Source organism: Myotis brandtii, unplaced genomic scaffold (genome assembly GCF_000412655.1).
Source record: "Myotis brandtii unplaced genomic scaffold, ASM41265v1 scaffold779, whole genome shotgun sequence".
Taxonomy (NCBI): domain Eukaryota; kingdom Metazoa; phylum Chordata; class Mammalia; order Chiroptera; family Vespertilionidae; genus Myotis; species Myotis brandtii.
The window spans coordinates 1,155,330-1,179,644 of NW_005371125.1; the positions used below are offsets into that span (position 1 = coordinate 1,155,330).

The 24,315-nt window shown below is 35.1% G+C and overlaps 1 protein-coding gene across 4 annotated transcripts in view; it reads right to left on the bottom strand.

Annotated features, from left to right (window-relative positions):
- PCDH11X (protocadherin 11 X-linked) overlaps positions 1–24,315 on the bottom strand; it is a 920,016-nt gene that overhangs the window by 400,134 nt on the left and 495,567 nt on the right. For 2 of the 4 annotated variants that reach the window (XM_005883182.2, XM_005883181.2), the window contains exon 4: positions 20,121–20,150. The exons of the other annotated variants lie outside the window; for them this stretch is intronic. In XM_005883182.2, the coding sequence (XP_005883244.1) occupies positions 20,121–20,150 (30 nt within the window). The remainder of the gene's footprint in view (positions 1–20,120; positions 20,151–24,315) is intronic. 4 annotated transcript variants of the gene reach the window in all.

Consider the following 24,315-nt stretch of genomic DNA (forward strand, 5'->3'; position numbering starts at 1 on the left):
TAGTTCCCCCCCACACACTGGTTGATCTCTTTACACCAACCCTCTTCTGCCTTCCCTCTGAGGTTCAAGAGTCTGTTCATGCAGCTATGACTCTGAATTTATTATTGATCATCAGTTTATTTGGTTCATTAGATTCCACATATGAGAAAGATCATGTGATCTTTCTCTGACTGGCTTATTTTGCTCAGTGTAATACTCTCCAGGTCCATCCACACTGTTGCTAATGGTAAGAGTACTTTCTTTTATATTGCTGCATAGTATTCCATTGTGTAGATGTACCATAGTATTTTTATCCACTCATCTGCTGATGAGCACTTAGCTATTATAAATTATACTGCTATGAACATAGAGGTTCATGTATTCTTTCTGATGAGTGTTTCAGGTTTCTTAGGATAAATTCCTAGAAGTGGGATGACTGGGTCAAGTGGGAGTTCCATTTTTAATTTTTTTGAAGAAACTCCATACTGTTTGCCACAGTGGCTGCACCAGTCTGCATTCCCATCAGCAGTGTACTAGGCTTCCATTTTCTCACAACCTTGCCAAAACTTGTAGTTGGTTGATCTGTTGATGATAGCCATTCTGACAGGTGTGAGGTGATACCTCATTGTCATTTTTATTTGAATTTCTCAGATGATTAGTGATGTTCTTAAGCTTCCAAACCTAAGCAGCCTTTTCTCCCCAGAAAAGCTGGCTCCTCCCAGTAACCTCAGGGCAGGAGATACAGCCTGCCACACTGTGCATTTTGAGCTTTATAGAGGAAACAAAGGCAGAGGCCAAGCTTTTGGGTCTGAATAGTCCCAAGGAGCCTTCAGCGACTGGATTGAAAGAGGGGTCTTCTGCCCTGCTATTCTGGGAACAAGACATAAAAATTCCAGGTTTTCAGCCAACCACATTGATCTCCCTACAAGGATCTGACCAATCAAGGCCAAAGTTATATTTTGGGCCACTTGTGGAGGAGTAGCTCTGGATCAGAAAGAAAAAAAAAAAAACACAACATCTTATTTCCTGAAAGCAAAACAGCACCAACCCCACCTAAAGCCCTGTCAGAAACAGACACTTGAGTGATTAAGATTGACAGCTGGCAGACAGACAAAGAGGGCAGATTGGCCCTCTCTTTTCACAGCCAAGGCCTGCAGAGACACACATAAGCAGGGGACTGGTGGATCACTTGGAGCTTCAAGCAGGGTGCTAAAAGCCAAAAGATAGTACCTGACAGTGGTCAGCACCTAAGTACTTAACAGAAAACCCAGAATTTGCAGACAGAAGAGAATATTGGGGTCCTAAACAAGGTCCCATGGGGCATTAAAACTCAGCTAAAGTGAAGGAAACTTCACTTTTTATTTTTAAAAATTTTATTACTATTTTTTATTTATTTATTTACTAGAGGCCTGGTGCATGAAATGAGTGAAAAGGAGAGTCCCTAGGCCTGTTCAGAGATCGGCGCCAATCTGTGGGGCAACTGGTGGGGTGATTGGGGTGGGGGGGCTGCTGGCAACCACCTTGTCTGGCCTGGCACCACCTGCTTGCAGGCCGGCCTTGCCCCCCAATCACCCTGCCACCACTGCCGGTTGCTTCCCTTGCCGGCTGGCCCTGACCCTCACAGCCGCCCATTTGCCGGCCACCAACGGTTGCCTCCCTCTGCCCGGTGAGCGGGGGGTGGGGCTGCTGGCACATGCCTTGGCTGGTCTGGGGCCTGAGGGCTGGGGGCAGCTCCTACATTGAGCGTCTGCCCCCTGGTAGTCAGTGTGCATCATAGTGACTGGTCATTCCATCGGTTGTTCCATGGTTCAGTAGATTTGCATATTAGGCTTTTATTATATAGAATTTTTGGAGCTTTTTCTTCCACTTTTCCCTTTTTTTCCTACCATTTTTCTTCTCCTTTCCCTGTTTTAGTTTTTCTCTGTCCTTTATTTCTTCACATTTTTGAAAATTGATCTTTATCTGCTTTATTGATGTTTTATTATTCTAGTCTCTGTTGGTTTATTCATATATGTAATTTCCTCTTCACTGCTCCTACTCCATTTCCCCTTCTCTTATCTTTTTATTCACTACTCAATTTTTTTTCCTTTTTTTCTCTCCTCTCTTGCTCTTTTCTACTCATTTTTTAACTTGTTTCACTTCCTAAATTCAAGCCTATCTGCTCTCTCCTCTATCTCTTTTTTCAATGTCCAATAGTTTTCCACATTGTTCTTAATCTCATTCTGTAATGATATTTTACCAATAGTGTTTTATACAACTTAGTGATATAGGCTTACTAACTAATTAAATATGGAAAGTTTAAAATCCTATAAATTTTATAATTTTTATCCATTTTGTAAAAAAAAATAACATGAACACTATTAAATTTAATCTCCAAGAGCTAAAATAAAATTTAAACTTAATAATTCATTAACCATTTTTCAAACAACCATTTGCTGTATAGCTTTTATGGAATGGAATGACAAACTCCAAAATCATTATTTTAGAACTTCTTCTCTCCTACTTACATTTCCCCTTCTTCTCCTTGATTTCTTTTTTTCCTTTTTCTTCTCTTCCTCCTTCCCCTATTGCTCCTCTTCTTTCTGGCTGTTGTCCTATAACTCTTCTCTTTATTTATATTTTCTCAAAGAAATTCAGGTCCAAGAAGTTTAAATGAATTGACTTGTGTATATATAACAATTAGCCCAGTTCCAGCCACACAATGAGCCTTCCATAAATGTTTTTGAATGAATAAATGAATTTAAAACTCCATAGCATACACAAAATGTGTATTTTAGATACTGCAGGTTAGTTCTTATTTTGCCACCAAATTAGTCTAAGAAGACTATAATGCCATCATATAGGAGTCAGATGTGTTTAAAATATGGGGTGATTATTGGGTTAATAATCCATAATTCACTTGTTTTTAATTTTGGCTCTTGCTGTTTGAAGAAAAAACCATGTGACAAGGGAGTTATAAAACAAAATCACCAGAGATTACAATTCTATGCCTCATAATTTCGGACTTTTAATATTAATTGATGTTAATTGTATGTCACTCAATCACATTGATATCTGTCCTTGTTTCATATTGACTATTTTCTTCTATTAATCATCTTGTGAGATCCAACTTTGCAACTTCAAGTGTCAACTGCCCAACTGTGTTTTTTTTATTCTTTATTGGTTAAAATATTACATATAATATTATATATGTCTCCTTTTTTGTGTGTTTTTATTTTCCTTTTTAACCATTCCCCCCACAATATTAACACACACAAATTAAAGTTGAATAGATCAAAGTACACATTCAACTATGTATCCAAATGCTTTACCTTATAAAAAGAACCATTTATTCAGAAATGGTAAGGAGGTTAAATTGCTGTGCAGATAAGCAGCAGTCTAACCATAGAAATATCCAATAAGTCATTGATAAACATCTTTCTTGGCAAATCATCTTTTAGTCTGTTTTGTCTAATGAGCTCAGTGCACAAATGGTCCTTATTCATCATCACCATCCAACTGCCATTGCCAACACTGATACATAAAATTCACTTGGATAAGAAAACAGATGCTTATGCTTATAATACTATAGAGGAAACATACTGAACTATAAAATATATTTTGTGAGTGCCTTGGTTAATTTGCTGAAAACTTTTTTTTAATTCTTTTCATTTCATGTATTGATATTTGGCAATAATTTTAGACTAAATTTCAAATTTTTTTTCCCACACTTAATACTATACCTAATAAATGAAGAGGTATGTCTCACTATAATGTTTTAAAAGTTATTCAATAAATAGACTTTTTAGGTAGAAAACTACATTTGCATTAATAGGGTAAAGTATAACTTAAGACAGTGGTCGGCAAACTCATTAGTCAACAGAGCCAAATATCAACGGTACTTCTTCAAAATAGACTTGCCCAGGCCAAAAACCGACTTCTGCGCATGGGCCACGAAGTTTCAATCGCATTGTACGCGCGCCCACACGTGATATTTTGTGGAAAAGCCACACTCAACGGGCCAAAGAGCCGCATGTGGCTTGCGAGCAGCAGTTTGCCAACCACGGATTAAGACAATTGGTATTGATTTAAATTCCTTAGAAGGGAACATTTCCAGTGGGTTAATTCCCAACTGGTAAACAGTTCTATCACTCATGAATTTCCCTCCTCTTCACTTGAGGAAGTATGGGTTAATTTATGGCCAAAAAGGTGAGCTTAGTTGAGACCGTATTTCAATGGCCAACGTCTGAATTATGTTTTGGGCATGAGAAAAGTTTATAAGTCTGTTCTTGGGCACTTTCTCAACATAGTTATGACTTCCACTTGAAAAGCTGTACCTAGGGTATATAAGAAAATGGCAGTGTCTGTTTTCTCTTGATAGTGCTAATGAGAATAACTTGCATTAAATATTAACTTAAACATGGTTAGTAGTTGGTATAGTATCCTGGTGGGGTTGAACTTCTGACGTTTTGTATTAAAATATCAACAGGAATCCTGAAACAGCAGTAATATTCTCTGCTACAAAAAGTATTAATAATAGAGTGTTGTAACAACTGAATGCACAATGAATACAATTCTAAAAAATATTCTATGTTATTGCAGAAGCAATGACAGAAATAGAAAAATCATAGTTTTATAAACCCTAATGAAGTTACTGATTCAGGTAAAAATTACCAAAGGGTGCTAAAAGCATTAGAAGGATAGATGATAGAGAGATGAACATTCACATTAGTGCCAAAGTAATATCATAAAGAATACTGTATTTTCACAAAGTGAAAATGTAACTTCACAATGGAAGGATCAGACTAGCATCACCTTACTCTAGTGATCAATGTGAGTGAGCATCACTAACAGTGAGGTAAACAGGGGTTCTGTATCTCTTCCCATGGTACAACACGAAGCACGAATCACCTATGATGAATTCTTTTTTGTTTTTCACTGATAAATTGCCCTTCAAATGGCTTTATCAATTTACATCTCTACTAACTGTTTATGAGTGCCTGCTTCCCTATATCCTCATCAATGCTGGATAACATTAGTCTTTAAGATTTTTGCCAATCTGAAGGGGGTAAAAACATTTTTAAAAAGAAAATTCTTGATAAGTTACTGAGTTTGAACATTTAAAAATATTCTATGTGTCATATAAAGAGATTTTATATAACAAATATCTATGTGCTAGGCAGATAATAACATTTATTTTTAAAAGTTTATACCTAATAACTTTCTCTAATCTTCTATTGCCTGCATCAAGGATCGGTGGGGTGCTTTTCATATTTACACATACTACTTGGTAACATTCACTTGAATAATGAATTCAGAGTAAAATATCAAAGATTCACAGTTCATACTCTTTGGGAAAGAGCAATATAATATTGGCTTTTTGTACATTTTGTAAATGGGCTAAAGAGTACTCACATATATCATCAGTCTACAGAGCTTTATCTCTTGCATGCCTAATATTACCTTGTCATCCAGTTCCTATATACTTCTCTTGTTACCATCCCCTTTAATTCACCCCATCATCTATTTGATCTCTAGTTTTAGCTGGCTACCTCCTACTCTGATAATTTTCTTGAAATCTTTCCAGACTGGCAAAGTTTTTATTTATCTAGCAATACTACAATATAGCCACAGGAAGAGTGGAAATGCTATCCAGCTGTTATGCATGTATAGATTTCAAATGAGTATGTAACCCATTATTAATTTAAATAGGAAGAGTGTCATGAAGCAATGTTATTTAAATATTTCATGGAATGACAATAAAATATGGGAATTTATATATTGCATGGTTGTTATTTGGATCAATATAAATGACACAGTACTTTCCTTATTCAATACCTAGATTTGAAATATAGTCTGTTAAAACCATCATAGAATCTTTTAAATATTTATAAATTGTAATGTTTTAAAAAATATTTAACTGAGGCTTATTAATTGGGGATTGAGTAAACATGTTGAAGACATGTGCTGCCTTTTCGAAAGGTTTTCTATCATTCATAGTCACATGTGCATATTTTCAATAGTGTTGATTAAACTCATTGACAAATACATTACTGGTCATTGCTGGCCATTTACATGGCTACCAGTCCTATATTGGCATGTGAATAATATTTTACATCAAAATAAAATTTTGACTATCTTTTATTAAAATTCATATTTTTTCTCAATTGATACTTTTCAGTTAATATAGAGGTTTCTCCACAAAAACAAATAAAATGTACTAAATCTAAATTTAAGACAGTAAGAACTGAATAAAGTAGTTCCCAAGTTTGGCTATGTATTTGAAGTATCTAGAAAGATTTAAAAACTACCAATGCTAGGGTCCTACCTTGGAGATGCTGATATAATTGGTTTGGGATACAAACTGGGCATTGCAAGATTTTAAAGGCCCCTAGGTGCTTTGAACATGCAGCCAGAGTTGAGAAGCACTACATAAACTCTCTCCCCACTTGAGAATCACTGTGCAGTGAACCACATTCATTGATGAATATTAAGACATGGAAGAAGCAGCTGGACTAATGAGCATTTGTTATCTATCTGTTTCACAAAGCCCAACAAAAGCCAAAAAGCTTGCCCCCTATGGACTTTTGCTCACTAAGTTTAGCCTTAGTAATTTCTGCCGTGAATTGTGAAATTTTTTCCTACTGCAGGTGGCTTCTTTGCTCAGTTTTTTTAAATGGGATTTCCTGTATTGCAATAACCACTGCAATTTTTATGACTAATCCAATGCATAATGTTTTAAATCAATTTAACACCCAAACAACTTTACACAGGCATTACAGTGATGGTATCTTATCATCAATAAAAATGATACACAGCCTGTTCCGGAGTTACTCAACAAACAATTCCCAGCAATCACCTTTATTACAGAATATGAAACAGATCTCAGAGACAGTTTCTTTAATGTTAGAGATTTACAGCATTGCATTTACAACTACTTACTATGGAAAAGAATGAAGGGCAGCCTTTAAGATTTGCTCCACTACACATCTTGTTTTTAGGAAAATAAGGAGGATAATCTGTCATGTTAGTAAAGAGATGCGCTGTTGGAAGCATATGCACTTCAAGAAAAAAAACCCAAGTCTTAAATCAATGTTGAAAGTATATTTGGATAACAATAGCTCTCTTTCATATAAAATAAAAAAAGCTGTTTAAGGGTATCTGAAAAACACTTCAGGCCAAGAGGAGTCAGATATAATGGAAAAAAGGATGCCATTTGAACAAAATAAAAACACGATGGCTTATATGACTCATAGGATAAAAAGAGACCAAAATGTAGATATGGTCCAAAACATGAAGATCAAGAAGTCATTCTATTTTAAAGAAAGTTTAGTGAATTTATGGAAGCCCTTCCCTCTAAATGAGTAAGCCTGTTAGAAAATCTAAGTACATGCAAGTGAAATTTAGACTTATGCAAGAAGAATATTCTATAAGACATTATTATAGTAAACTGAGCTAGTTATATAAAATTAAATTATTTGGTTGCATATCTGTTTCCCTTATTATCCAGCCAGGTCTTTAAGATGAAATAGCCCATCTCATTCCGTTTGATCTTTTCATCACCAAGCACATACTCTGATATATAAAATCATTCCATGTATGTTTGTTAAACAAATGACAACAAATTTCCCTTAGACATTTACTGGGTTTCAAGTAGTATGTTAGGCATAAGCTAAAGGAACTTATAAGATGTCTTGAATTATTAATTCTCTATGACTCAATATTAGACTGTAGGATTTATTACTTTAATATCTCTAATTCAAGGCACTAAAGTTAATCATAGCAACTTATTTTAAACAATACAGACAAAATTCAAGGAAATGAGGAAGACTAGTTTCATAGTGATTCTCAAGAAATAGGCTAGAAAATTTACTAGGAAATTTATAATTCTTTGGTAAAATGACCGGTGATAATAAAATTTCAGAGGCTTCCTTGTGAGTTAAGTAGGATACTTGCCTTCCTTAAAAATGAAATGCATGACGAGAGGCAATATAAAGGGTGTCCCAAAATTCACGCAAGAAGTAATTTTGATAGAAAACACAGATTTATAATTATAATTGTAAATTTTTTATTGATTCATAAAGTATACAGTATAGGGTTATGTATGGAATAGCATAGCAGGTAAATGGCCTCCACAGCTTTGCTGGCACATACACACTCTTTTGTTGAAATTTTCCATGACCGTTTTGCATAAATGTGGCTGAATTTCGATGAGGCTCATTTTCATCTTGATGGCTTGGTTAATCAACAAAATTGTCACATTTGGGGTTCAGAAAATCCACGAGTGATTGTTGAGAAACAAATGCATCCACAACGTGTCACTGTCTGGTGCGGATTTGGGATGCATCCACGTGTCACTGTCTGGTGCGGATTTGGGGCTGGAGGCATCATCGGACCATTCTTTGAAAATGCGGCTGCTCAGGCAATAACAAAAGGGTGCATATGTGCTGCAAAGCCGTGGAGGCTATTTACCCGACATGCTATTCCATACATAACCTTATACTGTATACTTTATGAATCAATAAAAACTTTACAATTTTTAATTATAAACCTGTATTTTCTATCAAAATTACTTCTTGCGTGAATTTTGGGACACCCTTTATGAGAAGTAAATGAATATAAGGAAATACGTCAGACAAAATCTATCTAATCTAATGTTCATGAGATATGAGCCTCTAAAATCTCAATTCTTATTTATAAATGGATCCATATTTGACTCAACAGCCCTCACTAACTCTATTGGAGAAATACATGTTCAGAAAAAAATATTTAACCTTCCAATATAAGTGTGGCTTGATAGAAGAGAGAGATGACTGTCACTATTTCCAAAAATTCTACTTACATTGCACTCAAACATATAGATATTGGTCATAGAAATAGACAAAATATTTGAATCAGTATTGTCTTGCATTGCTAAACTTTATCCACCTCCCTGGGTCCAATCTATTTATACCATTTCTTTATACATTAATTAATGCTTGCTCTAGTTCTCAAACCAGAAGGGTTAAGGAACATAACATGTATAATAGTCTTTAAAGTAATGAAAGCGTTTTTGATGATTGAAATACTCATTGAAAATCTTATATATGTTAATAATATAAAGCTTTAAAGTTTATGAATATTAGAATACTATGAAAAACCGAAATCATTGCAAAAAAGCATGGCATAGTAATAACACATATAACTACTATAGATTCAGTAGATAGTGAAAAACATTCTGTCCCCTTCTGGTGGCAAGATAACAATAGTTTATGGAGTAACTAAACCTTAACTCAACTAAGAAGAAAAACATGATTTGATGGAATAAACAGTGTTTGATAATCTAGTAGTTCAAAAAAGAGAGGTCAGTAGATATCTCTCCATCAATAATACGGGCATGATTTATTAGAAAATATCCAATAAATTCCCTAGGAAAGTTTCCTCTACTAGTTACTTTCAGAAATAAAAGGATAGGAATTAAGAAGATGAAAGCAAAATAATTTCTACTCCTAAAATAAGGGTATTGTTCTTGGTTTTTTTTTTCAAAGGAGTAATTAATTTATCAGTGAAGACATCTATATATATGAAAACCTAAGTTTAGAATAGAAGTGTAATTGCATCAACTGTTTGGATGAGATAAGAGACATAAATTCTAATGAAAGCTTTATATATTTAGCATATGAATTTCAATGTATCAGTTGTTGAGTTAGTCATGGAGAGTACCAAATGGCTTCTAAATTATGTACTGACTCCGATGGTATTGAATGAAGAAAAGCAATGACTTTTGCTAACTGCTAGGGGGAAAAAAAAAAGAATGAAAAACCACCCAATCTATGAAAGATGAATATGCAAAAAGATGAATTTGTAACTACACCTAAAAATATTATAAAGCTAAAGATCTGGGAATAGTGTATTTAATATACATAAGAGTGATATTCAAATAAAACTTTAAAATGCTTTCTTTTTTTTCTACTGTTTTAAATAAAATATGTTTCAAAACTTTTTAAAACTTGACTTATTTTACTTAAGATGTCACATCTATTCTTTCCCATACACTCAGAAAAGGGCATAGAGTGAAAATGAATATGTATGATTTTATTTCACAACTTCCTCAATACTACGCTGCACACAAAGTGAAAGCATCTGTTTCAAGAGATATAGTGGATGAATTTTAATGCTGCAAGATGAGACAATGGTAGACATGAGGGCTGATAACACTTTCATGTGGGGTTTAGAGCTTTTATTAAGGGATAAGAAAAGGGATGCGTTGTGGTCATGTACTCCACCCCAGTTTTGCAATAAGTAAGTAAAATAACATTTTAAAAGAAGTATAGAGTCATGCCTGGCCAGGGTGGTTCAGTAGTTGAGCATCGACCCATGAACCAGGCGGTCACAGTTTGATTCCCATCGCTCATAGCAATATGTTTACAGATACATCTCCTAGAGCAAAGGACGCTAAGGAGAAAATAAACAAATGGGACTACATCAAAATAAAAGGTTCTGCACAGCAAAAGAAACCATCAACAAAATGAAAAGGTAGCTTACTGTATGGGAGAGCATATTTAGCAATGATACATCTGATAAAGGGTTAATATCCAAAATATATAAGGAACTCATACAACTGTACAAAAGGAAGACAAACAGTCCAATTAAAAAATGGGCAAAGGACCTAGACACTTCTCCAAAGCATACATACAGAAGGCCAAGAGACATATGAAAAAATGCTCAAAGTCACTAATCATCAGCCAGATGCAAATTAAAATGACAAAGAGGCAACACGTCACACCTGTCAGAATGGCTACTATCAACAAATGACAAGTGGTGGCAAGGATGTGAAGAAAATGGAACCCTAGTACCCTATTGGCGGGAATGCAGACGGGTGCAGCCATTATGGAAAACATTATGGAGTTTCCTCAAAAGATTAAATATGGAACTGCCATTTGACCCAGTGATCCCACTTCTAGAAATATTTCCTAAGAGACTGGAAATAGGTTTCAGAAAGAATGTATGCACCTCTATGTTCATAGCAGCACAATTTACAATAGCTAAGATTTGGAAACAGCCCAAGTGCTCATCAGTAGATGAGTGGATAAAAACTGTGGTACTTTATACCATGGAATACTATGCAGCAGTAAAAAAAGAAGGATCTTTTAACCTTTGAGACAGCATGGAAGGACTTGCAGAGTATTATGCTAAGTGAAATAAGCCAGTCAGAGAAAAACAAGTATCACATGATATCACTCATATGTGGAATCTAATGAACAAAATAAACTGATGAACAAAATAGATCCAGAGACAAAGAAGCATGGTACAAACTGTGGAATCTCAGGGGGAAGTTAGGTGAGTATGTGGGAAGAGATCAACCAAAGAACTTGTATGCATATATGCATGACCCATGGACACAGAATATAGGTTGGTGAAGGTCTGGGGCAGGGGACAGGGGCAGGCTTGAAGGGGTCAATGGGGGAACAAGGGGGACATAGGTAATACTTTCAACAATAAAGATTTATTTTAAAAAAGAAGTAAAGAAGTCCAAATTGGAAAGTTCAGTCAATTAGGACCTTATGGAAAAAATACTTTCAAAATATTCAGAACATCTGAGTTTTAAAAAGAAAATACCTCTCAAAATTGATTTCTCCAGAATACTTCTACATAAACCAAAAAATAGGATTACAATTTCCTGAATTATGTCTTGGGAGTAGTTCACCATTCATGGCACATATGTCTTTCTGTTTTGCATGAATTCAGAGGACCATGAAACAAAGATTTTTAATTCCCTACATAATAGGCATGCCCTTTTATATTATTAGAATACTCTACATTTTATTATGAAAAATTAAAAATAAGTTTTCTTCTTTATCCAGTCCTCTATCACAGGACACTGGTTGTTTCCATGTCTTGGCCACCATGAATAATGCTGCAATGAACATAGGGGTGCATATATCTTTGCTAATACATGATTTCAAGTTTTTCAGGTATACACCCAGGAGTGGGATTGCTGGGTCATATGGTAGCTCTATTCTTAATTTTTGAGGAATTGCCAGACTTCTTTCCATAGTGGTTGTACCAGTCTACATTCCCACCAACAGTGAATGAGGGTTCCCTTTTTCCACAACCTCTCCAACACTTGTTATTGTTTGTCTTGTTGATAACATATACGCAATGTAATAGCCGTAAAAAAGGATGAACTAGCACCATTTGCAACAACATGGATGGACCTTGAGAAAATTTTGCTAAGTGAAATAAGTTAGACAGAAAAAGCTAAGAAACCTATGATTTCACTCATATGTGGGATATAAAACTGAAACTCATGAACACAAACAGCAGTTTTGTGATTACCAGAGGGAAGGGGGTAGGGAGATAAAAGGGTCCTAATATAAGGTGACAGGAGAAGATTTGACTTTGAGTTGTAGGCACGCAGTGGTACATAGATCTTATAACATAGAAACCCACACATGAAACCTATATGATCATATTGACCAATGTCACCCCAATCAATTTAATAAATTTTTTTTTAAAAAAAGAAAGATATGAGACCAAATTGAAGATCAATGATATGGAAAGACCTAATATGAAACCTAAGCAAATGTAAAGACCATAAAACTGTCAAACCACTAAAAATCAGAATAAACATTTGAGTTAATTATGATCATAAACCCAATATGCTTTGATCTTGTTTGATTATTTTTAATAAAATTCCTTGAAAATTCTCAAAAAAGAAATGTTTTCTTTGAATTAAGTCAAACTTCTTATTTTTTTTTCAAATTTGGAAATAAAGTAAAAATAATATACTAAGTGTTTTTAAAAAGTGAAATATGTTATTGTGCTAGGAATTGAGGAGATACAGAAGAAACATATACTAGATTAACAAGACCTCACAATCCAAGTATGAACATTGTATACTCACTAGAGGCCCAGTGCATGAAATTTGTGCACTGTGGGGAGGGGGGTCCCCTCAACCCAGTCTGCACCCTCTCCAATCTGGGACCTCTCAAGGGATGTCTGACTGCTGGTTTAGGCCCGATCCCTGTGGGATCGGGTCAGGCCTAAACCAGAAGCCGGACATCCCTCTCACAATCCAGGACTGCTGCCTCCCAACCACTCGCCTGCCTACCTGCCTGATTGTCCCTAACTGCTTCTGCCTGCCAGCCTGATTACCTCCTAACCACTCCCCTGCCAGCCTAATCGATGCCTAACTGCTCCCCTGCTGGCCCGATCGCCCATAACTGCCCTCCCCTGCTGGCTCGGTCTCCCTTAACTGCCCTCCCCTGCTGGCCTGATCACCCACAACTACCCTCCCCTGCCAGCTATCTTGTGGCTGTGGGTGCTACCATCTTTGAGGGTGTGACAATCAATTAGCATATTCCCTCCTTATTGGCAGTGGGCACCGCCATCTTTGCAATGGCGTGAGGGTCAATTAGCATATTCCCTCTTTATTAGATAGGATGTGTTAAAATAGTTGAACAGATCACAGAAGTGTTTATAGAAGAAAGGTTCCCAGAAAGACTGAGAGAGGAGCAATGGTAAAAATGTCAAATGTGAACATGTATGTATATATGCATAACCCATGGACACAGACAGTAGTGAAGTGAAAGCCTGGGGAGGGGGTGGGAAGAGGGTGGAGGGGGTCAATGAGGGGAAAAGGGGGACATCCATCAATAATAAAGGTACATTAAAAAATAAAGTGAATAAATCATTACAAAAATAAAAATAAAATGTCAAATGTAACAGAAATTTCTGGATGTACTAAGCAGAAAATCTTGGACAAATGATAAAAGGGTTTTATTATAGTTGGCAGGTAAAGATAACAGATTATAGAAGGGAATGTGTAATGAGAAGATTCAGTAAATAGGGGGAGATGACTCCTTCAATTTATTACTGAACTATAGCAGTATCTACTAAGAAGAAAAGCCTACCTAAGGGAGGTACTTTTTATTTTGTGTTTCCTTTGATATAAAGCCTAATATGGCAAAGTGTCCCTCGGGAGTTTGACCGACCAAGAGTTTGATCGCTCACTATGATGTGTGCTGACCACTAGGGGGCAGTGTGGGACAAAGGAAGGCCCAGGCTGGCAGCTGGCAGCCAAGGAAAGGTGGCCCTGGCTGGCAGCCAGCAGCAGCTAGGGGCCCTACCCATGCACGAATTTCGTGCACTGGGCCTCTAGTTTTTTAAATAAAAAGGGAAATGGCATGCAGAAAGAGACTAAAAATGTAGACATTTCAATAACTGAAAGAGAATAAATGAGGGACTAGAAAGGAACTCAAATATATTGTGTTTAGAAAGATCATTTCTATCTTAGGATGGTAGAACTTAAAGTAATCTGTGGATAATTCAGTGTTGGAATTTGTGAAAAAAAATTTGAAGGTGGTTGAAAGAGTTTTGGACATTAGTCTTGAGACCTGGAATAGAAAATTAATAAGAGGAGAATAAAAAGACTTCTGAATAATACCTACAGCTTAATACTATGAATATGTAGTAACCTAAATCTTCAGTACAATTTTGAGATTTTTTTCTCATTAAACAGTGTTCAGTGGCCTGTGGAGAATACAATCTGTGAGGCGACTACAGTTGGAAACTGGCACTATAAAAGAGTAAGGAGCCAAGGATGGCAATGAAGAGATGGGGAGATAAATGTAAGTAGGAAACACTATCATAGGTGGGTAAAATGGAACACCTAGTGAAGGGAAACCTCAGGTCAACCAGATAGGATAATACAAAGCAGATAATAAAGTTATAATTATAGCCCAGATGGTATAGCTCAGTGGTTGAGCGTCAACCTATGAACCAGGAGGTCATGGTTAGATTCTTGGTCAGGCCACATGCCCAGGTTGCAGGCTCCATACCCAGTGTGGGGTGTGCAGGAGGCAGTTGATCAATGCTTCTCTCTCATCATTGATGTTTCTACCCGTCTCTCCCTCTTCCTTCCTCTCTGAAATCAATACAAATATATATATTTTTAAAGTTATAATCATAAATATGGAAGACAATGTTTAAAACAATGAAATCCTTGTAATCACATGATAATAAGATTCAGGGAATGCACATATGTACATAGAAGGGTCACAGAATCAACAAAAACAGCAACAAAAATCAACAAAAAACAAATCAATACAAACAAACATGCAAGACAAAACAGACATTTTTTAATATATTTTATTGATTTTTTTTTACAGAGAGGAAGGGAGAGAGAGATAGAGAGTTAGAAACATTGATGAGAGAGAAACATCGACCAGCCGCCTCCTGCACACCCCCTACCGGGGATGTGCCCACAACCCAGGTACATGCCCTTGACCGGAATCGAACCTGGGACCTTTCAGTCCGCAGGCCGACGCTCCATCCACTGAGCCAAACTGGCTTTGGCCAAAACAGACATTTATCTGTGGTGATGGCTACATTAAAGTTAGGTGCTGGCAGAAATCTTGAATAAGCATAAAAGGAGAATCCAAAGGGATAAAAGTAGAAGTGCCCTTTAAATTATTTGCCACATTTTGCCACTAACTAAATTTTCAGTCATTACCCACTGAGTTAAATAATGAATCTATTCCAAAGCAAAATAAGAAGCTAAGACACTGTAGAAGTATCCGACGTACAATGTCCCTGGAAGAGCCTATCTATGGAATGTATGCAGGAAAAAAGGTAAATGGGTTTCCTTGCAGGCGGTAATGCTACATTAGAACTCTTAGTGTGATTTAATTTTCTCATAGCATTATTAACACAAAATTAAACATTTGATAAGAAAACTGGGTAGAATAGAAGAAATGGCATTCACAATTGCTGTAGATTTAGCCTGATGCATTTACTCCAAAAAGTAATGTATGCAAATAATCCTTCACTTTACAAAGCCAAGGCAGGTGGAAACATCTCTTCAGAAACATATTCTTAGAATTACTTTCATTTGTATATAACCTATTAAAATATCTCAATTTGCCATTCTGTGCTCAAACTCCCAAATTATACATGTAGAAGAATTTCTTAAGAAAGGACTTGCACACATTTCTGGATTGTTGAGTGGGATAAGGGATGGAGAGGTGCCTTGCAGACACCAGTAAAGTGAATTCTTTAATATATGGTTGTTCACACATTTTCATTCCTCTCTCTCCTTCATGTGTAGCCTTGGAGCAAATGATTGCTGTACACAAATGACAGGAGTCAGGAGAAGATAGGGCAATGACAGAAAATGACTTTCGTTTGCTTTGCTACTATAGCTACTCTTTCTGTTACCCACTAGCTCATTCTGAAAGAAGCCACTTTGTAAATTTACCTCAGGCAAACATAAAGAAATAAGAAATATACTCCTTTGAGAATCTGTCAGTTCTGTTTCTGTCCTCTTCAGTTTAGCACTTTGGTGAACATACTCTTTAACAAGATTGGTCATTTGTGCAAGCCCTGAGGGCAATTTAGACTCAGACATAGCCAAAAGTGTAGGGATCTTGAAGAAAAATATTTACACAGAAATTTCCAAGTTAGTTCTAACTAAGGGAACCAGTTTGTGTTTAAACAAGAAATGATTTTTTAAAAATATTAACCAGGTTAAAATGTGTATGTCTCTCTTTTAGTTGAATATAAGCATTGCTTACACTAGTTTATTCAATCACAGATTGAATAATGTGTTGAAATTCACCCTGTTCCCAATTTCAAATTATGTGGTTAAAGAATGAATGAATTATGGAGTGTATCATATGCTTTTATTCTGCTCCTTGAATGCACTAGCTTTGTGAAATATAAAAGATCTGATAGGAAGAAAGTAGAAAACAGTGCCTATCTCTGTAACTTAAACTTCTGATTTGGAATGTGAAAATAGATCCTGTTGGTTGAGACATCTGGAGTCATTTAAGTTTAAACACATGGGGAAATCATTGTGAAATAGGTGCTTTGATGTTTTAGAATCTAAAAGACAATAAAGCATGACTTTAGATACTTTATTTTTAGCTAAGGTAATGTATTGCACCCCCCCCCATTTCTTTTTTCTTTTCTTTTCTTTCTTTTTTTTTTTTTACAAATGCAAGACCCTTATATTTTTCACTTACTCTGAATGAAACTTAACATAAAAGCTGTATTTTATCATTTATATTAACAAAACCCAAATAGGTAAAGTTCAGGAGTTCAAGAGATTAATTCAACTTTTTATGGAAACATTTTCAATAAATCCAAAGTTAATGAACATCCTGACACAATATATTTAAGGTTTATAGCTTCTCGAATTTAATATCCAAAATACCCTTCAAATGTATACATAAGTGCAATGAACCAAAAATAAAGGACATCAGAGGACAGACCTGATCTCCTTGGTTTATGTTAACCACATTATATCAATTCAGGTATATAATGGGTACACACCAGTGAACACTGCTTTATGGTGTGTCTGTAGCATCATCATAGTTGACAGAAATAAAAATTTGTGAACATCTTATTCTTCCATAAAAATAACATTAAATATATTCAATATAACTACTAATATACAATAAAACAATTATTTTGAGATAGAAGTATTTGTTTTATGACTTCAAGTTTTCCTCTTTTCTTTTTTACAAGAGAACTTCTGGACAGATTGCCTGGTTCAAACCATGGCTCTTCTACTTGTGAGCTCTGTAACCTTAGGCAAGTCATGGTGTTTTATGGTTTACTCATTTGTAAGAAAAAAAACTTTTAGAGTTACTGTTAGGACTAAATTTGTGTATATATGTACACTCATATATATACACACATATACATATACACACAGTGCTTAGAACAGAGTAAGCACAATATCAGTAAGTTAGTTTTATTGTTCTTACATTGGTATAGGAAGTTAATAGAGAAAATAAACAAGTGTTTATAAGTGTACCTTTTTTACTTTTGCTTTGTCTTTACCAAACTTAAATCAGGTATATTACCTTCCTACAGGCAGCTGAACTCTTCTTGCTTGCAAACAATGAACAAGCACTAAAAAAGTGGAACATGGCCCTATATCAGGGTCTCCTTTGAACCAGCTGACCACAGGGAGAGATTTTTCCTGGTGGATCCCATTGATTATTTATCTTGCTTGTCCAGTTTCTTCTTAAAAGATTTTGCTTATCTCTACCTGCCCCTATTTACCTTAAAAAAGAAACCATTTTTTTTCTGTTAGGTATTAAGACCCTTGCAGATTTCAGAGATCAGAACTCTAGTCTGAATATTGTCTCTCCCTAAGTTTAGGTTTGCTTTTATTTGAAAAAAAATTATATATATATATACACACACACACATACATACATACTAGAGGCCTGGTGCACAAAATTGTGCACAGGTGAGGTCTGGCTGGCCCGCCCCAATCAGGGCCAATCAGGCCTGCCCTGCCAGGGAGAGGGGCCACAGGCGGTTGGCAGGCTAGCCCCACCCCTGATGGGGGGGATGATTTGGGGAGGGGCCAGCTGGAGGGAGGGACCATGGGCAGTTGGTCAGCCCCTCCCCCTGGTCAAATTCCTGGTTGAACTCCCGGTTGAGAGGGCAATTTGCATATTAGCCTTTTATTATATAGGATAAATATATAAATATATATATATGGTGTGTGTGTGTGTGTGTGTGTCCTTCACTCAAAGCCACATTTTCATTGTACCTTATATTGTGACATTACTGGTTTAACATTTACTATTGACATGTTTGATATTAAAATTTCATGACCCAGGTGTTTTGAACAGGGAAATGAGTTTACCCCAGAGTGCCATATACATAGTCCTTATTTTTGAAACAAAGACATTTTTCTGTTTATAAAACAGCTATACTAGATAAATTTATCAATATTTTTGTTCTTCAAAATACCAATGTTTAAATAACTGAGCATTGGATCTATTTCTAAATTTGTCAGAATGGTTGAGAATGTCATAACATCTAAAATCTGGAGAGCTTCTCTCTCTCACCCGTGCATTCTCTCTCTCTCTCTCTCTCTCTCTCTCTCTCTCTCTCTCGTTACATACATTTTACTATCCTTGCTTCCCTCCTTTTAATTGAACTCTTTTATGATCTTTTGCTTTCTGAGAGGAGTTACTTCTCAAAAACTCATCACTTCAAGGTCACAGTGATAAGATAGTTCAGACAAGCATTTGAAAACTCTCAGAAAGGTATATTGATTGAAAACAATCTATGCCATTATTTTAGTTTATCTTTCAAACATTAATGAAAATTAACTTGGACATTTTAGTCATGCTCCATTTTCAGGTATTTCTCACACTTGATAAAAACAGTCAGGGCTAACAGATTACTTCTGTCACAGCGTAGAACACCCATTGGCATTTTTTTTTTCAAACAAAATTTGAACCCTCAAACTAGAGTAGGATAATTCTTAAATATTATACTCATATTTAACCAAAAATACAGTTAAAGTAACATTTTATTTTCTAATATGGATAGCACTTAATAATAAATGAATTTAATTTGTAAAATATCTTACATCAAAATCTTACATGAAACTCATTTCTTTCAACCCCAAAATATGTTGTGGAAACTAAAACATAAATTCTAAGAAAAAATGTCAATGAACAGCTGAAAAATTATGTATTTTAGTGTTTTAGTGGTGGTGCACTTTAGCTAATTAAGAAACTAAAATTTAACAATATGTGAAAGATATTAGAAAACTATAGTTTTCTAAAAAGCCAGATTTTATATATATGCAGAACTTAAAAATGTCACATGAAAGATTATATTCTAAAGCCCAGTTTTTCAGAGAACATCAATTTGCTGATTAACCATGTTTAATTTAGTTACAAAATTTTTCCTTGTGACCCTATCAGACATCATCATTCTACATATTCACTAACTTTTGCTGTCACTGCTAAATTGTGAATTGATACCAGAATAATTTCTTTTATTGCTAAAATTCATCTTAAAATAACTGTATTACCAGAACATTCACAAAGTGATACTGTCAGCAGTATGACATTTTGGCACCCTGGAAAAAGAAAGTGTTGGAGAAAAATAAAATAAAATAAAAAATAAAATAAAATAAAATAAAATAAAATAAAATAAGGCTTGAAAATTGCTTCCAGGACCATGTAAGTGATACAAAATGTGGAAACAGCTAAGCTTGAAGTTCTTTTAAGGGAGAAGCACAACATATGTCATCTTAAATAGTTTTAACACCATATAGTAACTGCTGTAGCTTCAGAAGTTTAAGAAAAAATAGCACAACATATTTTGAAATCAATTTTCTTTGAAATGTCCAATCTTACCTTTCCTGCCTTTTTCCCCTCGGATTTCCGCTGATTTAGAATAAAATGGAGGCAAAGGAAAACAAAAAAACAAACAAACAAAAAATCAGCTCCAATTTGTTACTGAAAGTACATTTTTTAAAAATGCAAAGCATGCCACTATTCCCAGTTCAATACTACAGAATTTCGTTCTTCTATTGAAACTGATTTCACCTGCTGCATTCATCAGTGATTTCAGTGAAGAGATATAACAACATTGTAAATCTCATGCTACAATATGAAGAGCCATATAGGAAACTTTGATCACCATCAAAAAATTAAGTTATATGCTTGGGCCAAGAAAAAGAATCCTTCCAATTGGATATTTTCCTACTATATCACATATTTCCCATCCATTTTTAAATGAATGGGTCTTTATATCAAGCATGAACATACTTTTAATAAAAACTAGGCTAGTTGGAAATTTACAAATTAGGAATAAACAAAAACATCTACACCACATTGGATACTATCTCAAAATGTTAACTTTGATGGTTTATAGGAACAACTTAATTCAATTCTGTTCAACTAAATACTTTATGAAGTTATCCTAGTAAAGTCATTTTGTTCATTTTTATTTACAAACTTGTTTTTCCCCCCATCCAACCCCAGGAGACAGGTTACATTAATTTTCAAGACTCCATTTGTCCTTTAGATTCATTCTTCTTTGTAGATGGTGAATACACCATATGATAAATGGATCAAATGTCTACTTTCTAGCTAATGATGCTCCCAAGTTCTTTCTCCCAAAATCTTATCTCCATTCCCTGTCATCTCTACAGTTATGCTAAAGTTTCTTTGAGAGCCTTTTTTGATACAAAGAGTCCCAAAAAACTGGAGTGGAGGTAGTGTTGATTTTGAAATAGGGTAACTACAAAGAGAGTTACAATTAATATAATAAGACAATGGATGCTCTCTATTTTCTAGCCTATGGCATTGTCCCAGACCAAGAGGGTATATTTTTTCCTGTCATTTTAATATTTAGTTTTCAAAATTGACATTGAAGCAAGTATTCAGACATGGGCAAAATTTAGTTGTACATGAAAATCAAACCATGCTTTATTTCCCCTTCCATATTGTGTATTTATTTTTAGCTTATGATATTCATATTGCCTTATGTGATCAAATTCAGCCACCAAAGGCTCAGTGTTAAAATTCTATTTGTCTGCGAAGGTATAGCCTGAGGATAATGCCTTGAATAATCTCTTTTAAGAAAGTGTCCTTGGGTTTTAATGTCTTTAAACAATCAAGATTTATATCTTTCTTTATTATGAATGATAATTCTTAAATAACAGGTTTAAAATGTCAAATTTCCACAAAAAATATCATGGACAAAATAAACCTACAATTTTTTTTCATATTTAAGAATACAGCATTTTTCTTTACTTTGCAGAACTACAATGGATCTTTTTTTATGTTTGGCCATGAGTGAGTCCTCTTGAATGACAACTATGTGAGCATTAAAATAAAAAGAAAGTACTGGAATATATTGGCTAGCATATGAGTAGATTGGCAAATTGATACCAGATTTGATAATAGAAATATTTTTTTAAATCAATGCTGGAAGGGGGTAAAAACATGCTTAAAAGCAGGTTCTTTTTCCCTTATTTAAAAACTGGCCCTAAAATGACAAACATTAAATCGACCAAATCATTGTCCAAACTAAATTATATGTAGTAAAGGAGAGAGGAAAGTTAACCTGTCTGAATATTATGGGCTCAGAATATTTCATAATATACATTTGTCATATAGTTTCACATGCTGTTACTAATCTTCAGGTGTGAATATGTACATTTTTAATTTTCTGTCAATAAATGAACATTTCTCCAATTATATTTAACTAGAGGCCTGATGCATGAAATTTGTGCAAGAGTAGTCCTTTCTTCCCCAGGCTCCTGACACTGGCTTCCCTCTGGCACCTGGGACCTGGGCTTCCCTTGCAGCCCCAGCTTCGTCCAGAAGGTCCTCTGGAAGGACGTCGGTCTAATTAGCATATTATGCTTTTATTATTATAGACTTTCTAGATTGATAAAACTGGTTGAATATAATCAATGAAAAAGAGGAGCAAGACATGGTATATATATAGAAGTAATGAAGTTTGTTAATGTCAAGAGTATGATCCAACTAGGGGAACATCCTAAATATTTAGTCAGTTCTCTTCTTGTGCATCACACAGTAGAAAATGATGGCAGATAAGTCACCACATTGAAGGGTTATTCATGTGTACATTGGGGCTGTAGCTATATTGGTACAGTTGAAAGAAATAAGATCAAACACTTTTGGTATTCCTCAATATCTATGTGCTCAATATGTATGACTGATGGGAACCAGATGCTTTTAGCTTAGTCTGTTTTGGGCTTATGAGTTCATAAAGAACACACCAGATACATAAGGTGAGGTCAATACAAGAATATTTCTATAACGTAAAAGAATATTGCTTGCATGCAGTCTCTCTGGGAATTACAAACTCTTTTTTTCGCCCCATCTCCAGGTTTACCACTTCTTTTTTCTTTTTTTAGTATAGTATAGCTATTATCGTCATACTGGCTTCGTGTAGGGTATTCCTGTGAATTGCTGCTACCTACAGCATAGCTGTCCTCATGTGCAGAATTATTAGGAATTTCTGGTCACTAAGATTAATAATAGAGTAAAGGGAGAAAAACTAGGGTCAGAAGTCAAATAAGCCATGTTGTTAGATACAGGTGAGAAAATGGAGGAAACCCGAGGACAAAACACTGGAGATATACTCTTACTGGCATGGTCAAAATAATAATATTTATAACTCTGAACATATATTAGATCATAAATAAATATTTGTCTAAAAGATGGATGAAACTGGGGAAAAGGTGTGTGTGCGTTTGTATGAATGTGTGTTTATAACACAGCAAAGTAGAAGCCTGTGGAGTAAAGTTTCTAATACTACACCAATGGAGAATACCTCCTTGCCCTGAGTCTGCACTTAAAATATATCAAAGTTTTAAGTGTAACTAATTTTTACATGGCTTAAATCTCCATACAACTATCATGGACTGGTTTAATTTTTTTTTTAATATACTATAAAAAATTAAAGAGAACTCGACCAAGATTGAAATGGGGAGGATCTGTAGGGGGAGCCCTCACACCTATCTCCATAAAGAAACCCTCCAGGAAGAACTCTTTCTTTACAACAGCCTTCCTAACATCCTCTTCCCTTCTGTAAAATAATGTCATCTTCTTTGTCCTAGTGAACTTACACGTATGGCTGCCTGTTCCTGATTGCAGTTTTCTCATTTTCCAGAATAAACTCTTTTATTTGGAAGAATATTAGCTGACTTTTTATTTAAGGTGAACAACTGACACATGTAACATGTAACATTATATTTCAGAACTTTATTCAGTTATCAACTTAGAGTTCTGTTGGCTTTAAAGGAAAGACATGTTGAATCTAATAATAATACTAAGCCTAAATGTCCTCCTCAAAATGTCTGTTTACTATCCATTTTTTTTCTAAAATGTAAACCACTATTTCAAAAGAACACATTTATGAGTATGTATCTAGGTATTGTTATTGCCTTATTGAGTTTTTCTAAATTTGAAACTGGTATAAAAATCATTTAGTGTTGATATAGCAATAAAGATAACATGAAATTTGAAATCAGAAGATTTAAGTTTTGATCTTGGGTCCAAAAGTAGCTGTATGAGCTTATTCAAGCAAATTTTAGAAAGCTCTATCTCCATTCTACACTAACTTCAAATCATTAGCTACATTTAATGACTAGTAGCCCGGTGCACAAAATTCGTGCACATTAAAAGGGAATTAATTGCCCTAACCGGTTTGGCTCAGTGGATAGAGCATCAGCCTTTGGAATCAAGGGTCCCAGGTTCAATTCCGGTCAAGAGCATGTACCTTGGTTGCAGGCACATCCCCAGTGGGGAGTGTGCAGGAGGCAGCTGATCGATGTTTCCCTATCATCCATGTTTCTAACTCTCTATCCCTCTCCCTTCCTCTCTGTAAAAAATCAATAAAATATAATTTTTTAAAAAGGGAATTAATTAGCGGATATATTTTAATATTGCTATTTGCCCTTTCTCTATAATAGAAGTGTGAGAGATGAAAGGAAATTAGTAAAATGTATATGAAAATCATATATAAATTTATTAATAAATAAACAGTAACAAAAGGATATAACAACAACAG